General features: G+C 34.7%; 1 protein-coding gene across 4 annotated transcripts; it reads right to left on the bottom strand.

Annotated features, from left to right (window-relative positions):
* Positions 1 to 1,194: 1,194 nt before the first annotated feature.
* Positions 1,195 to 8,770, bottom strand: LOC114320963 (purple acid phosphatase 15). 4 transcript variants are annotated; one of them, XM_028268070.2, is made up of 9 exons: positions 8,422 to 8,770; positions 6,591 to 6,782; positions 4,796 to 5,129; positions 4,276 to 4,493; positions 3,719 to 3,909; positions 3,070 to 3,339; positions 2,871 to 2,987; positions 2,014 to 2,075; positions 1,195 to 1,421 (listed from the first exon to the last, which is right to left on the bottom strand). In XM_028268070.2, exons 1-8 carry the CDS (start codon positions 8,684 to 8,686, stop codon positions 2,049 to 2,051), a joined length of 1,614 nt encoding a protein of 537 aa, XP_028123871.2. In that variant the 5' UTR covers positions 8,687 to 8,770; the 3' UTR covers positions 1,195 to 1,421; positions 2,014 to 2,048. The 4 variants fall into 4 exon arrangements, 3 of the variants coding, with proteins under 3 accessions (XP_028123871.2, XP_028123873.2, XP_028123874.2); XR_014333414.1 differs by lacking the exon at positions 1,195 to 1,421 and adding an exon at positions 1,729 to 1,861 and having other exon boundaries at positions 1,960 to 2,075; XM_028268072.2 differs by lacking the exon at positions 2,014 to 2,075.
* Positions 8,771 to 16,073: the final 7,303 nt, after the last annotated feature.

Below are 16,073 nucleotides of genomic sequence, written 5' to 3'. Positions count from 1 at the left end.
AAGTTTCTGGTTTCTAGTTATAATACCATGGTTTAGAATGACTTGATCATGGACTTGGATTAGATAAACAACAAGATGGTTTAGAAAGTGCATAATTTTTTATGCATCATTTATTAAGAAATCTAAAGTGATTGTACATCTTTTATAAAAATATGTCATAAAGAATATATGATCATACTAATTTTCTTAATCAAAACCATTTTTATTGGCCAGGATAAACCAACATCTAGATATAAATTTCTAACAGCCTGGCAGTTCCTTCCAAGTGCCAAATGATTTTTTATTTTTTGGGCTTGAAATCACATTCTCTAGTAATGTTTCTTAGAAGAGCAATTGTTAGACTTGTTTGACGTTAAAATAAGAGAGGGTAAATGGCTCAAAATTCACAGCCATGTGACTGGTGCATTCCAAGAAGATCTCAAATGAGATTCTTCTACCTTTTCAATAGAATTTTTTGTAAAGGGAAAAAAATAAAAGAAAGGAAAAGAGAAAGACATTTCTTATCCATTTTCACATTGCACACAAATTGAGACATGTCAGACATTGTAGGAAGGATCATCTGATCAAATTTTCACATCAAATTTGATCACACATTGGAATTATTGGTTCTCTCTCAATTTTAACTCAATTTGATCTTATTTCATAGCCACAACGTAACCTCATTGCCATGTGGCAGGTAAAAGTAAGCTCCACCGGAATTCATCGGTAGAGATGGCAAGGGAGGAAGGGGAGAGAAGGGGTTTGGGTGAGAGAGGAAATGATCGTTTCCATGGCAGCAGTGCTTGTATTTTGGGGTTTTATTTATTCTTGCAATTTTGGGTTTGCATTTTTTCTTGCAACTGATTTCAATGGAAGTACTGCAATTTGGGATTCTATAGCAGCACTGCAGTAATTGAAGCAACTGATTCATATAATTTTTAAATGTAATGCTTTGTGTTGCTTTATTTCATCAGGCATGAAACAAGAAACCTTAGTGCTGTGTTTGGTTGGGGGATTTGGGGAGGGATTTGGAAAGGGAAAGGGAAAATGTGTGTGAAACTAGGTGAAATGTAGGTACATTTTATTCACATTTCACCTAACTTTTCCCTTTCTCTTTCCAAATCCCTCCTCAAATCCTCCAACCAAACACAGCGTAGGGGGGAAAAAGGAAAAGAAGAATTTGCAAGTTGGTGTAAAAGCCAAACCACATACATAGATATAAACTGACATTTCTTCATATTAAAGGTCACAAATTTTTATTCAACAGATCAATGGCCTGCCAGAAAGAGCAAAAGCTGATTGATTTTCGTTCTACAAACTGAAAAAAAAAAAAGGAAAAAAAAGCAGAAAAGGTCACAACCAAATGCATATCTTCTTGCAGCAATCTCTTCTTTGCAGGTCTTCGTGAACGATATGCCTCAGCTTGCTAATTGGAAAGAAGCCTCAACAAGAAAAGACCAAAGAAGGGCAGGTAAAAACCTTGTATGATCAATAACTAATTTAAACCAAATGAAAAAAGAAAAAGAAAAATAAAGAAAGTATTTAACTGCTATGACTTGAACCAGGATAGAGAAATTTGACATAAACAGTAAGGTATCCCAAATGTGAAGCATATAAAATAGAATAAATCTAGGAACACAAAAATGATTAGAAGCTAGTCACATTGGCAAATTCTGTAAAATCTTGTCCATCATGTGCATTCTGTGTTAGTGTTTGGCTTTTGTGTTCATTGCAAAATTGTGTAACATATTGAAAAGTTAGAAACCACTTGGTATTTTAGATTACATTATACAGACGGAGACTTACGTTTCAGCCAGGACTTTGGGCCAATAAAGCTTATTGATCGGGTTATATATTTTCACAAACAGCAATTGGCTAGTAGCTGTAAATTAAAATCAATATTAGAACGGTTGATAATTAGAAAATTTTGTTTAGTCAAAAACGTGTGTGAAATATTTACAAAAGTAATACATATCGTACCCATTTTAATAACAGTCGCTTGTCACATAATTGGGAAAAAATATATACACATACATATTATATAACATGCCTGCGTGCCATTAAAGGGCTTAAACAGATTGAAACATCTTGGATATCTGCAACGGAAAGACAGGATGGTAAAATTAACGTCACAATATTATATGAAATATTTAAAGACTACCGAGTAATGATCACTAGCCCAACAATTTCTACCACAAAAATGACCAAACAAAAAGTAATAACATAGTCATTGACCTAATAGTAAACAAGATCCATGGGACAATCAATCTTTATTACGATCATCATCATTTAACTTTGTTTTTATAACACAAAAAAAATGTAGGCAATAAAGCCCCAAATTCTTTCAACATTGTGATTTGTATATGAAAATTTTAGATCATTTGTGTTTAGGGAACTGCGACAGTTTAATAAATAATTGTGTAAGGTGTATGTCAGTCTTATCCATGCTTAAACCCTTGCCTTTTAACATCTTCCCATGTCACTTGAGACCAGCAACCTAACTCCTTTGTTGGCTGCTATGTTACATGGACTCGGTATGATTATTGGGTGCAGGTGCATGCACGATTACTATTGGAATATGTATCCAAGTGAGGTATTGGTAACATGACAACATTATTACATGTTACATATTGTCTAATATGCTTGGATAATGGAAATTATGTAGAAATGAATTGAAATTAATAAGATTTGGGGACAATATGGATTTCCTATCTCCCATCCATGAGAGAAGTAAAAAAATATTTCTTTACTAGCAAATGTGAGTTTCATCTTTTCAAACATCATATGAAATTAAAGGATCCAATTATCCAAATTAGAAAGAGGAGAGTCCATGGGTGCAACTATTTTTAATTAACAAGTCCAGTTTGCAAAGCTCTATGTAGATTAATTACCTTGGGTTTCACAAGGCACTTATCAGGTTGCCTTACAATGTAAATCTGATCTCCAATCTCATTGTACATGTCCTGATTGCGGTGCCATGTCCACAGAGCGTGTGTCTCATTCTTCACCTGCACATCGCACATTCCGCCATCAGTTTTTCATCCTATTAACATTAATAGCAGAGAGAGAGAGAGAGAGAGAGACAGGTACCTCCAGAATCCCATGCCCAAAGCTACTTTCCCGGTAAGCACTAAAATCAGGTTGCCGGTCCCAGCAAAATTTACCGGCTGCCGGGCCTGATGTGAAATTGGTTGCACAATTGCCAAGTCTGCTGGATGGCTTTGGACAGGAACCAGGTTCATCAGCAAATGGAATTGCCCTATCCTCTCGATTACCACCGTCTCCAATGGTGATGTAGACCGGTCCACACGGATCCAAGGTGTAGTTATATACTCTATTTGACCTCTCATATGCATGAACCTATTGAATTTTTTTCCAAACAGTTAGATTTATTGCCACATCATAAATTTACTTCGATAGAAAGCTGCAACAAAATGTCCTCTAAAAAAAAGAGAAGAAAAAAAAACCCACACATTTCATTCTTGAAGGAAGGGTGGAAATTCTTCTTCAAATCAGTACATAAAACTTTGTCAACTAATATATTGAAGTCAATGGTGCAGTAGAAACTTAAAACTTTATTTGAGCAGGAAAGCTCAATTTGATACTAATCCATTAAAGACCAAGAGAGTAAATGTGAACTGGTTTAAGCTACCGATCTGTTAATTATGCCAAAAGATTCAAATATTTAGCATAGGACATAAGAATGGGTGCATGGAAAAAGTTTGCCATAGACACTTACATGTCCATTAAAGACCAAGTCAACACCATTTTTATAGAGCAATTCTTCCATTTCTATCATCATACACTCTGCCTCTCTGTAATGCGCCTTGTAGCTGTTGTACCAAGGTGCATGCCAACTAGCTACCAACCATGGAGTCACTTCTCTGTCAACCTTAGCAAGGTCTTTCTTCAACCACTTGTATTGCACCGCTGCAACAAAGAAACTAGGGAATCTCAATATGCTGCCAAAACAGATTATAATCCAAAAAGCACAAACAAGAACAGGAATACAGACACGCTGCAACTGAAAATTTTTAAAAACAGTCCAGACATGTTAGGACTTGTGTCTGACAAGTGTTGAGAAATATTTGAAGAATGTCGTGTTATGTTGGTGACTGACACAGTGTCCGACATGACAGGACACCTTCTTAGATTATCAACATTACTTATCTTCCTTCTTCCATTACAACAAAGAAATGCTATTAAGAGTCCACAAATGATAGTGACCAAAACAAATGAGGACAATGATAATAAAAGGTAATGGTACATAAATGGGAAGAGTGTCCATGGATTTACATGATTTGTTATATGCAGTGTAGGTTCCAAGCATTATAAAATGTATGCCCCCTGCGTTGAAAGAATAATACAATGTGGATTTGGATCCACTCTCTTTGGATGGGTATGCGAATCGAGAGCTGTAGGATGCAAATTGCACATCACCACCCTGTTCTTCTACATCATGATTTCCTTCTATCATCATTATTGGAACTTTAGCCACCACACGCTGCATGTACCTGAAAATAAAAAAATAGAAAACGGTTTTACTAAGAAGCAATGTTTTTAGTAAATTTCCATGCCCAGTTGTGATTATGAATATTTTAGTTTTTACTTGAACTAGTCTAATCTCCTGTAAGAAAAAATAAATAAACAAAAGAAGAAAATAAAAAATACTGAACCAGCTGCCTCACTCATTAAAGAACCTGTCCAGTTTCCTAAATAAATTATTTGTTGTAGCTTTTCTTTGACAGAATTAAGAAATATATGAGTACAAAACAAGAATTTTAGACAATTCTGAGAGCAAAAGTTGTAAATTAACCTGCCCCAATAATCCCAACGAGGCTGATAGGTCTCATGAATGGGAGTATGACCAAAAGCACAAAAGTAGCAATCGGCCCCAGTACCATTTGTCAAATACAAATCAGCATAAGTTGCATCCCCAGTCATTAGAATAAGATTAGGATCGTTTTGTATCATATGTTCAACTGTTGAAGTGGTATTGTAAGTAAGACCTAGGTCTCCCACCACTGCTATTCTTTTTGGGTAAATTTTGGGGCCATGAATAGGCATTGTCTTGAAAGAAAAGACCTCACTCATTGCTCCCATAGAAGGATCTCCGCACCGATAATAGTATATCGTGTTAGGCTGCAACCCTGCAAAAGGAAATGGAAACAAGAATTCAATTGAAATGGCTGAAATTTAGGAAACACATTACATGCACAACCAAATATCACACTAGGTCCATCAAAGTACGAATTGCTTGAAGTATTAAGCTTGAAATCAACTATCAAAGTGAAGATAAAGATGAACCAAAATGTCAAAAATACCATTTTATTTATGAAATGTGTAGGTAAGATGTCTAAGCAGTGCTCTTCATATCAACAGAATATTGTTACAAATTACAATATCCACTGTACATAAGCAAAAGAAAGTCAAAAACTGAATCTATAGAATAGATGCTTGGTTTTTTTGAATCTTTATTTGTTCTAATCTTCCCAAAGAAATTAGATCAGTAAACAAATGTTTGTTAGATCAGATTGTCCTACAGATCATAATCAAATTCTAATACATACCTTTATCCAAACATGACAAAGGCAATAACATAAGAGCATCTCCAACCCTTCACTACTTTTTCATCTAATTTGATTTCAAATTTAAGTAAAAGAACTTGATTTGATACGAATTACGCCAACCCTTTCACCAAAATCTTTTTAAAAATCCCCCTCTTATCCCAAATTCTCTTTTCATCAAACTTGATAAATAAATAAATAAATAAGTCTCCAACGCTTTTATCTTTTTTATGAATTCTCAATTTAGTTTTAAAAAAAATGTTTCTCCCTTGATTTCCTTTGAGTGGAGGATTAGAGATAATCTTAAGTCAGGTCTCATTTGATTTGCAGATTCCGAGATTAAAAATTTTATACCCAAACTATTAGTTAGGATTAAGTTGTCCCACCCACTTCCTTCAAATAATCATGCATGTACAGGATAAAAGACTCATCGAGATTAGTTATTTTTTGACTCAAAAAATTTGAACTTGTGGGAGCCGAATATAAATAATCAACTTCGAACTGGACCTGTCAATTGGACCATAAGGCCAAAGCCCATTGGGCTATGGGTCATTGCCGAATAGGTATTAAGGGCCACATGGGATGCCAAGTAAGAGATATTCACACCACGTGCCAAAACCGAGTATTCCAGGGTAGTCGGAAAGGTCCTGTCGCACAATTGTGCTGGCCGATCCCCAAAAAACATAACAAGAAAGTGGAACCAGAGAAGAACTCTATAAAAGAAGAAAGGAGCATGAGAAAAGAGATATGTGAAAATAACTTAGACTCCAAGAAATATAAAGTATCAACTACCCAAAAATAGAACTGACTAGTCGGAGTGCTAATTTCGGTACCACGTTGTTTTTCTGTTTTTCAGGTGGCATTGCAAGGATCTTTCAGCCTCGTCTGGATCCGAGCAGTATTTCCAAAATTTACATCCCCACAGAACCAAATGCAAGATTACCCAAAAACATGAATTAAACCCTAACTAGAGATGTATATAAAAATAAAAATAAAAATAAAAATAAAAAACCCACTTAATATTCAGTGAAAGTAAAGTAATACCTTTGAGACGAACATGGTGTATAATTCCAGAAGTGTAATTCTGAAGGCCATCAAAAGGGTAAAGTTGACTGTAGATGAGTGAATCCCCCTTGGTTTTGTGAGTTAATTCAGATTTGGAGATACCATAATAAACAACACTTTTCACATCTTTTGGATTCAATGGTTTAATGTGGTCTCCAATTTGGAATTCCCCTGCAAATGCAAATGCAAATGCAAATGCAATTCAATCAAATCAAAACTCATTCTTTCACAATCAAACACAGAGAGTGATAGGTTAACACAAACATGAATCAAATTTCTCATTACGAAGAGTAAAAACCATGCATTGGTCCCATTGATCAGGCCAAAATTCCCAAAACTTTCAACCTGGGTTTGGGTTAGTTTTTTCAAATTATTCTTGAGGTTTTTTTTTTTTTTTTTCATTATTTTTTTAGTGAATTTTTTTATCAAAAGTAAAATATTTATGATTTTTTTTTAAAGTTCATTAAATATTAAAAAAAAATTAATTTTTGTATAAATATTTTATTTTTAGTGTATTTAAAATTTAGAATTTTTAATTAAAATACATCTAAAAATTTCACTAAAAATTTGAAAATTAAAAATTATATTCAGAGTTTAAAAAACAGACAAGTGTATTTATTTTTGTAAGACATGGGCCAGATTTAGGAAAATAGTTTTCTTATCGCCCTAGCCTTGTTCCAATTCAGCCTAGCCTGTCAATGCCTCTGGTTAAGCGTATTGTTGGGCTTCTTTCGGCCTACCATATGGCCCATTTTAATTTGTCAAAAAAATTTATGTAAAAAAAAATAAGATTAATAGACAACCGTAACTATATAATTAAAATTACATATGTTATAAATAAAATGGTCAATAAGCACGATTATGCTAATAAAAATTCATTATTTTGAAAATTAATGTAAACTAATATGTATCGACGGTTATTCACTTAATTTGATTTTTTTTTTTTTTTATAAATAATCTATTCAAATAATATAGTTTTGATCATTGAAAAATGTTCCCGACTTCACCAAAGCCCCACATTATGGTTGAACCACTGACCAGAGATAATTTAGTTAATTTTTTTTTAGAATATGCCATGCTGATTGCCTTAGGCATCTTTTAGAAGAAGTTTGAAGTTCCAAGTTTTGTAATAATATAATATTCCTGTAATAAATATAAATAAAACATAAAAATATGGAGTAGTGATTAAGAATTCTAAAACTAGAGCTGTGATTTGAGTTCTAATTATATGGCATAAAAATAAATAAAACACAAGCAAACAAGCACAAACCTTACATCATATGGCGAGTCCCACCATTAAAATTTTAAAATTAAAACTCTTCAGTCATTTTTGAAAAATATAACGAGGCACAACCATTTCTTGTAAAAGTGTTTCTTAAAACCATGCCAACATTTTATATAGGGGATAATGTAATGCAGTATTATTAATTGATAAGAAACTTCATATTATGATAGTAAAAAATTACATGATTGAAATAGTAAGACAAGAATAATTCACCTAGTTGCATTCATTGTTTTTGTTTTTTCGAAATTATGTGGGCATTTAGAGTTGGTTTTTTTCCGTTTTTAGTTACTAACAAAGAAGCCGAAAACAGTTAACTGTTTCTTTTTTTTTTTTAATTTTATTTTTATATTTAGTAAACTTTTTAGATACGTAGACACAAGATGAACATGAAAAAAAAAAAAATTATTATTATAAAAAAAAATACTAAGAATAAAACAAATTTTCAAAAAATATATATATAACGTTTTATTACCTGATACCAAAGTGATTCTAAGACTGGAAGATAGTAGAGGCAAAGAAATAAACCTGTGATCCAAGAGATCCAAACAGAGTCATAAGTTGAAGAAAGAGAAACAGAAATTTGCTCAGGCTGAAAATCTCCACCAGTCCTTTGCAGCCTTTCATCGGTGTCCGGCAAATCCACGGCGTTTCCGGGCAGGTTGACAGCAACAGTCACCGGCTCAAATGGTCCATCAGCTGTCGTTGGAATATTTCCATGGACTATTGTCACCAAGCTCACCACAAGCGACACTAGAAACCCAATAACATTCTTCACTTTATAAGAACTCATGTTTAGGGCTTAAATGCACCAAGTAACCCCAAAACATGAGAAAAGGCACACAACAGAGAGTGAGAGAGAGGTGGTTTGAGAATAGAAGAAGGTGGTGAAGGGCTTTTATAGGAGTTTGTGGGATTGCTTTTAGCTGGATAGAATCCCATGTCATAATTTTAACAGAAAAGAGAAATGTGGTATAGAGTAAAAAAAAAAAAAACATGACACACATATCAAATCATTTATGAGTGGAGCTCACTGTGCCACATATAATAGAAAATACACAAATCTAAATTTGTTACGACATTGAAAATAAGTGTATAGTTTAAATTAAATGGATGTTTGACATTCCTTAAAAAAGTCAAAAAGTCAAAAAATCACTGAAAAAAAAAATTATCACTATTCCCATGTTTAGGCGGAAAAAAAATGCTAAATAGACAAAGGGCAAAATTACGAATTTGTCCTTTCGCATTCAACAGCCAAAAGTGCATGTTAATGTACTTATCTTTACACATTTTACCAAATGCATTGGCGTGGCTAATTATAAGCCACGAATTCCCAAAGCCAACAAAATTTTGAAATGCACTAAATGCACATAGTATGTGTCAGGGAGGGTACAAAATTTTGATATTTGATATAATATTTTATTACACATTTTTTTGTAAAAATCAAAAAATTATTCTAAACATACATATATTTTCTCTCTATTTTTTAGCCAAAAGTTAAAAAAGTGCACTTATATAGATTATCCCAAACAATCCCTAAAATTTATATTTTGGCAATTTAGTTAAAGCAATTTTTTTTATTTTTTTATTTTTTTAAATCACATTATCTCATTATTTTTTTACATATTGTTTTAAAAAAAATCAAAAAAAATCAAAAAATCAACTTTTAACTTACTTCTCAAGCCTAACGTGTTGTAATCTACTATTATAATAAATCTGGTCCATACATTCTTAATTCTGTGTGATTTTCTAAGTTTTTTTTTATAATTATAAAAATTTTAATTATGACACAACTAGAATCCTATCTATATCATTAATAATATTAATTGTGCTTTTTAATCCATCGTTTTTTTTAATCCACACACCCAAAAACGCGTAGCCTGATCGACAAGTGAGTTGATATTATATTCACATGCAGGCATCCACGTGAAAATACTTTATTTATAAAAAAAAATTATGTCCAGCTCTCTCAACTGGTTTGTTTGCGAGTTTATAATCAAAAGATCTGCCAAATACTATTATACAGTACATATAGTCCATTATCCAAGTCATGAACTAACACCAAAAGGGATCCAACCTTTTCCCAATTCTTCAATCATAAAATGCTATATTCAAGATGTGCATACTTTTTTTTATTATTTATTTATTTTATTAGTTTTTTAAAATTATTTTTTTAAAGAAGGTATAAAGATTGAAGCCCACGAAATTTGAAATTTGAATGGCTGCATATTGCTACTTCGTGGAAAACGTGTGGGTCGGTGGTGGTGTTCATTGCTGCTAAATTGAAAAATTAAAACACACTATAAGAATGTTTTAAGAAGATGGTTAAAAATTATTTTTTAATTTTTTTTTTTTTACATTTTTGTAAGAGAGATAAGTGAATTAAAAGTTGAGAAGTGACTTTTAATTCACTTTGCAAAATAGCCCGAGTGAATTTTTTTTGTCTCCGAGCCATGAAAGAGATAGTGAGGGCCCTGCTCACTTGAACATACTCTTATTGATATTTACAAATAGTGCTTTTTCATTTTATACTTATTTTTGGCCCCTGCCCATTGAATATCTATAAACTCTTTTTCCTATCTCAAATCAAAGAACTCTTTATTTGTTATTTTCCTTTCAAGTTTGTTTGGTTAGTATGAATCGGCAAATTATAGAATATTTTTGGAATACCACGTGTTTGTACTCTTATTCAATCATTATTCATTATGTCTCGTTATGTCTCTCAATCACCTAACACAGTACCTCACCTATTCACATTCTCTACCAATCACAATATTATAAAATACCACGTTTCTATATTCTCAAATTACTAAATAATTATCTGTATGTGTCATACCTAGAATCCTGTTTCATAATTTTAACACAAAGCCTACTACATGTGAAAATGAGTGTGTATGTACTATTTGGGATAAACTGAATTGAAAAATCTAGAAGTCCGCTAGATATTGATTTGTGATTATGTATCAGTTTTAAGCAATAAAACAATTCCAATCAAACAATCAAGACAAATTGACACAACGATTTTAATGTGGAAAAACCACAATTGGAGCACCTCCAATTATGATAAAAAAAACCACGGGCAACAGCCACAAAAAAAATCCACTAAGAAGATATAAAGGAATTACATAGGTATACTCTCAATTACCTAGCGAATTGACGCCTGAATTGAACCAACCCCTATGTGCCTCTTCCAGCTTTGTCTTTACCTCAGAATTGTCTTGACGATGAGCCACTCCAGAATCCATCAAAGCTTCAGGCTCAAATTCTTCAGAATCCACCGAAGAACAACTCTCTCTTTTGTATAGAATGAACAAACAAACCTTTGATGTATGCTTCTTAAACCATGAGTTGAATACTCAATGAAACATCAAATAAAACTAGCAAAATAGCCCCAGATATAAGCCCTAGAACCCAAGAAGAAGATCTGGAGGCGTAACACTAGATTTGGACTGAAACACGTATTTATAGAAATCTGTCTCGCGATTTCCGCTCGAGCGTCAAATTGGCCGCTCGAGCGGACCTACGCTCGAGCAAGAAAAGTTCCACTCGAGCGCAAAAAAACAATATCCAGTATTTTTGCAAGCGAATAAACTTCTGCAACTCAGCATTATCCGCTCGAGCGGGGGAATGTCCGCTCGAGCGGATAGGCAACTTTGAAGGCAATTTTTCATTTTGCTTTGGGGGTGCTGCCCCTCGACCCGCCAAGGGGCGCTGCCCCCTGGACCCCCGCGAGCTGACCGGCCAGCTCGATCCCCGTCATAATCAGTGAAATGGCAATCTTGAAAGTATTAGCATTACAAACTTCTTTACAAGGCACAATTCCGGTTGGATTTGCATCTAAAAACTCATAGCCTCACTGAAATAAAAAGTGCGAAAACAAGTACAACTGAAAGGAGTTTTGTCAACCGGGATTGCCAAAAATAAAAACCTAACAATCTCCCCCTTTGGCAATGCCGTGACAAAACACACCTAACAAATAAAATCCTAATCACCCCAACCCATTACAGCCAACAAATACAAACTTCTTTCTCAAGGTTAAGATCTGCAAAATAGCTATTAGTGCCACAATCTCCAAAACAACTATTAGTCCCACAAGAGTACATGAAAAAGCAATAAACATATGACTAGATTAGCTTGAAGCATTAGATGAAAAACATGAATAGATATGACTTGGAGATTTTAAGAACATGTAGCATGACAATCAGAGATTTAAAGAACATGTAGCATGAATAGATGAAAACTAAGACATATGCACCCGACACATGACATGAATACCTGAAATCCTAAGATAAGACACACGCACCCGACACATGACATGAATACATGAAAAATAATTTTCTCCCATTTTTTGTCATGACTTGACAAAGAAAGCTCAATCAACTAAAGCAAGATCATAAACCACACAAGCAATGATATGATGATGTAAGTATCAGGAGCAGGCAAGCAGGAAATAATAAGCAAACAGTGCATAGCAACATGCAAAACAACTAAAGCCAATCTCCCTTACCAAACAAATCAAAGTATTCATGCTAACAAACCCTTGTAATGATAAACCAAACTCCCCCTCACTAAAAGCAAACAAGAAGAAAAAAGATAAAAAAATAATATGGTGGAGCAAGCAAGGAATTTCAGATTTGTACCTTGAAATACACAAGATTATCCAAGAAGCACTATTACTTGAAAACACAATATGCACAAACTCTAGAAGATTCCTCATAAAAGAAAGTGATGCATTATGTGAAAAGCATAGATCCCATGATAAAAGTGTGTGTGTGACTCTTGGAGTTCGACAAACACTAGATTCAAATCCTAGTAGTGATCTGAAAACTGGACCTCCGACAAGAGAATCTAAGCACAACTAAGGAAAGTCAAACTGTAATAACCCTCACCACTACTTACCGATAAACATTGATTACCGTTAAACTGAACTGATTATGACTGATAATTGAACTGATTAAAGTACTGAACTGACTGACTGAAAACTGGAACTGAATCGACTGAGTATGTATGTTAATTTGTATTCTATCTGTTTGATTGTTTATTTGATATGTTCACGTTTTATGTTTAAATTGCTAATTGAAGGCCTTATCGGCGGCCGAACCGGGAATTGATTGATGTTTTATGATCCTCATAATTAATGTGATTTTATGGTGTATTTATCTGAAAACTGATTAGGTATGATTAAATTAGATTAAAATGAGTTAAATTGCAATAGTTGCCTTATTCACCTTATTGCCATCCTAGTGGGTCACTTACTTAATACTTTGAGGACTCATTCTTATGCTTTTCAAAACATTTGCTCAGCCCATTCCATTGCCTTAGCCGACCCTAGAGGGAGAGAGAGAGTGAGCGAGTTGAGTTCATCTTGAAGAATTGCTTGGTAATTGAGGTGTAGATTGCTAATTTGAGCTCCTAAATCTTGAATACAAGACTAAGGTAGGAAACTCATCTTCTTATTGTTGTCATTGAGCTAGTTCTTGCATGATTCATGCTTCATGGTAGAACTAAGTCATGTTTTGGTTCATTCTTGTTGAATTGAAGCTCAATCCTTGCATGCATGGTTGTATTGTAGATGTTGAGTTGTTCTCATGGCAAAATGTTACATGCATGTTCACAATTATGTTTAAGTCCATGATTTCATCATGTTTTGGAAACAATTGGCTCTTTAGAGCATCAAATTGAAGCTTTGAATTGGTTTGAATTCATGCATGTTTCCATGTTCTCCATGTTCATGAAATTGGGTTTAAATTAAACACCCTTGGGCTTTGATTTCTCAAATTGAGTTTTGAATCATGTTATTCCATGTGTTTACAAGTGTTTTTCCAGAAATTAGCCCAAGAGGATCGGTTTTGAGTTGTTAACAATTTGGTTTTTGGCTTGGAGGTGCAATATGGAATTTCCAGATTTTGCACTTCCGCTCGAGCAGGGAAAGTGCCGCTCGAGCGTGGAATCCGAGCATCCAGCATCTTGCACTGTTTTACAGTCCGCTCAAGCGGAGGATTGGGCGCTTGAGCGGAGTCATGTGTCTCAGGCTCGAGCAGGCGTCGAGCGTCCGTCGAGCGGAGATTTCACCCATCTAGTACTTTTGTAGTACGCTCGAGCGGGTGATTTGCCGCTCGAGCGGGTACCTTTGTCTGCATGTCCGCTCAAGCGGAGTGACCTACGCTCGAGCGTGACTCCTGTTTTCTGAAAAGTCTGAAAATGCTTTTAAAAGTGCATCTTTGCATCCTCATCCCATTCTAGGCATTCTTAGGCCTAGTTTAAGACATCTTATTGAGGGCATAGATGTAGAACACACCGAGGCAATTAGGGATTAAGTTATTATCTTTCCCAGCTGTGTAGCTTAGTGTGTTCAATCTGTTAACTGTGTAGGGTTGGCGACTGGGGAGACACGCTCTGGTATACTGTAGCCCAAACTCTGTGAGTAACGATTGTGTAAAGATATGTTCATAAATGATTATCTTCTGAACAACTGAACTGTACTGTTCTAAACTGATTACTGTTAACTGATTGAATGTATGTCTTATATTTTGAACTGTATTGTGGCATCCTTAGCACCTACTGTTTACTATTACTGTGACAGAAATCTCTGTCGGTTCCCTCGTTGGAACCACTACTGTTTACTGACTGATGGCCATCATTACTGCTCGGTCTTTTAAGACCTACTGTTTACTGTACTATTATGCTAATGGGTGTACCACATATGACTGTAGTGACTGAACAACTGAAATACTGTTTAAATGAACTGTTTTCATACTGTAAGGACATTCATTCTTAACCTCTTTACGCATTATGTTATTCACTGGGCTTTAGCTCACTGCTCATATATATATGTAGGTGTTCAGGCACCAGACCGCGGCTAGGAGCGTCAGGGTTACTCCAGTTTTGTCAAGCCAACTACCGTGCCTCACTGCGAGATTCCAAGCCTATTTTGCTAAGGCTTAGGGGTGTTTTAGGACTCTCCCTTCTGTACTGTCTTACTGTTTTGTAATAATCGAATGGATTGTATAGACTGAATGTTTACTGTACTGTTATGTAAGGGATGGAGTCCCTAGTCTGAATGATTGTATATATTATGCATACTACTCTGTACTGATTATGTATATATGTATGGAAAGTCTTTTTGCATATAGACTGTCACAGCTCATTGGATATTGTTTAATTACTGTATTGGCTTCTGCCAGGCCGTGTACTCTGTTTTACTGTACTACTGTTAAGCAGGCCTTCGGTAATCTCGGATTACTGGCCGGTTACGGTGCTAAACCCATAGGGCCGGGTTCGGGTCGTGGCACAAGCCACTAGGAATCAAGGGGTATTTGGTGAGTAAAAGCGGAGGCTCTCCCTCAATCAATGAATCCTTTATTTTTTCCTCTATTTTTTCTCACATCTTTTCTTTTCTTTCTTTTGCACATTCTTTTTCTTTTGTTTCTTTTGCACATTTTTTCTTTCTTTTGCACACTCATTCGCGGCTGACACGCTCAAGAGTATGGAAACCGAACCAGAGAATCATGGATATAATAAGGATAGCCTAGTTGGTGACTCTGAGGTAGCATTTTCCTCATGGCTGGACTACAAAGAATATAGGGGGAAAGCCGTGGAGATGCAAAAAGATAGAAGGTGGTTTAAGAGACTCAACATCACCCATGATATGCTAGTAAAGGTCAATTCCTCTAGAAAAGCAAAAGATACAATGCTAGAAGTCCAAAAAAAAATTAATCACTAAGGCAGAAGACTCCAATATTTACGAATCCAAGAGTGTGTATAGAATGAGACATACTAATCAAAGAACACACACTCCAAAATGAGTAATGACCACAGAGAGCACACACATATTAACATGTAATAGTTATTCTCATCAATTCCAATATGCACCAAGGACATCTCAAAAAAATCAAGCTTGCAAAACCATACTAAGAAAATCTTTTTGAGATTTTTTTTTTCATTTTTTTTTTTCATTTTCTAAACAAAGCAAGACATAAAACAAACATGCACACATTTTTTTTTTCTAAACAAAGCAAGTCAGAAAACGAACACGCATACACTAAATGACTCTAAAAAAACATACAGAAACCCAAAAACTAAAACGACTAAACAAATTAACACAAGTTAAGTTTTCTCACCCAAACTGCTTTAGTATGAACAGAGTTGTGAGCATAGCGGTTCTTGGGTGGTGTCTTGAC

This window comes from Camellia sinensis, chromosome 6 (genome assembly GCF_055761805.1).
Source record: "Camellia sinensis isolate YWXY chromosome 6, ASM5576180v1, whole genome shotgun sequence".
NCBI classification, from domain to species: domain Eukaryota; kingdom Viridiplantae; phylum Streptophyta; class Magnoliopsida; order Ericales; family Theaceae; genus Camellia; species Camellia sinensis.
The sequence above is the reverse complement of the archived record's forward strand: the minus strand, read 5'-3'. Positions and strand labels throughout refer to the sequence as shown.

Excerpts from the sequence above, each read along its gene's own strand:
- LOC114320963 (XM_028268070.2), bottom strand. The coding sequence starts at position 8,686 with ATGAGTTCTTATAAAGTGAAGAATGTTATTGGGTTTCTAGTGTCGCTT. Across the intron at positions 6,783-8,421 it reads TTGGATCTCTTGGATCACAG|GGGAATTCCAAATTGGAGAC; the intron begins GTTTATTTCTTT and ends TTGCATTTGCAG. Across the intron at positions 3,910-4,275 it reads CACTGCATATAACAAATCAT|CGGTGCAATACAAGTGGTTG; the intron begins GTAAATCCATGG and ends TCTTTGTTGCAG.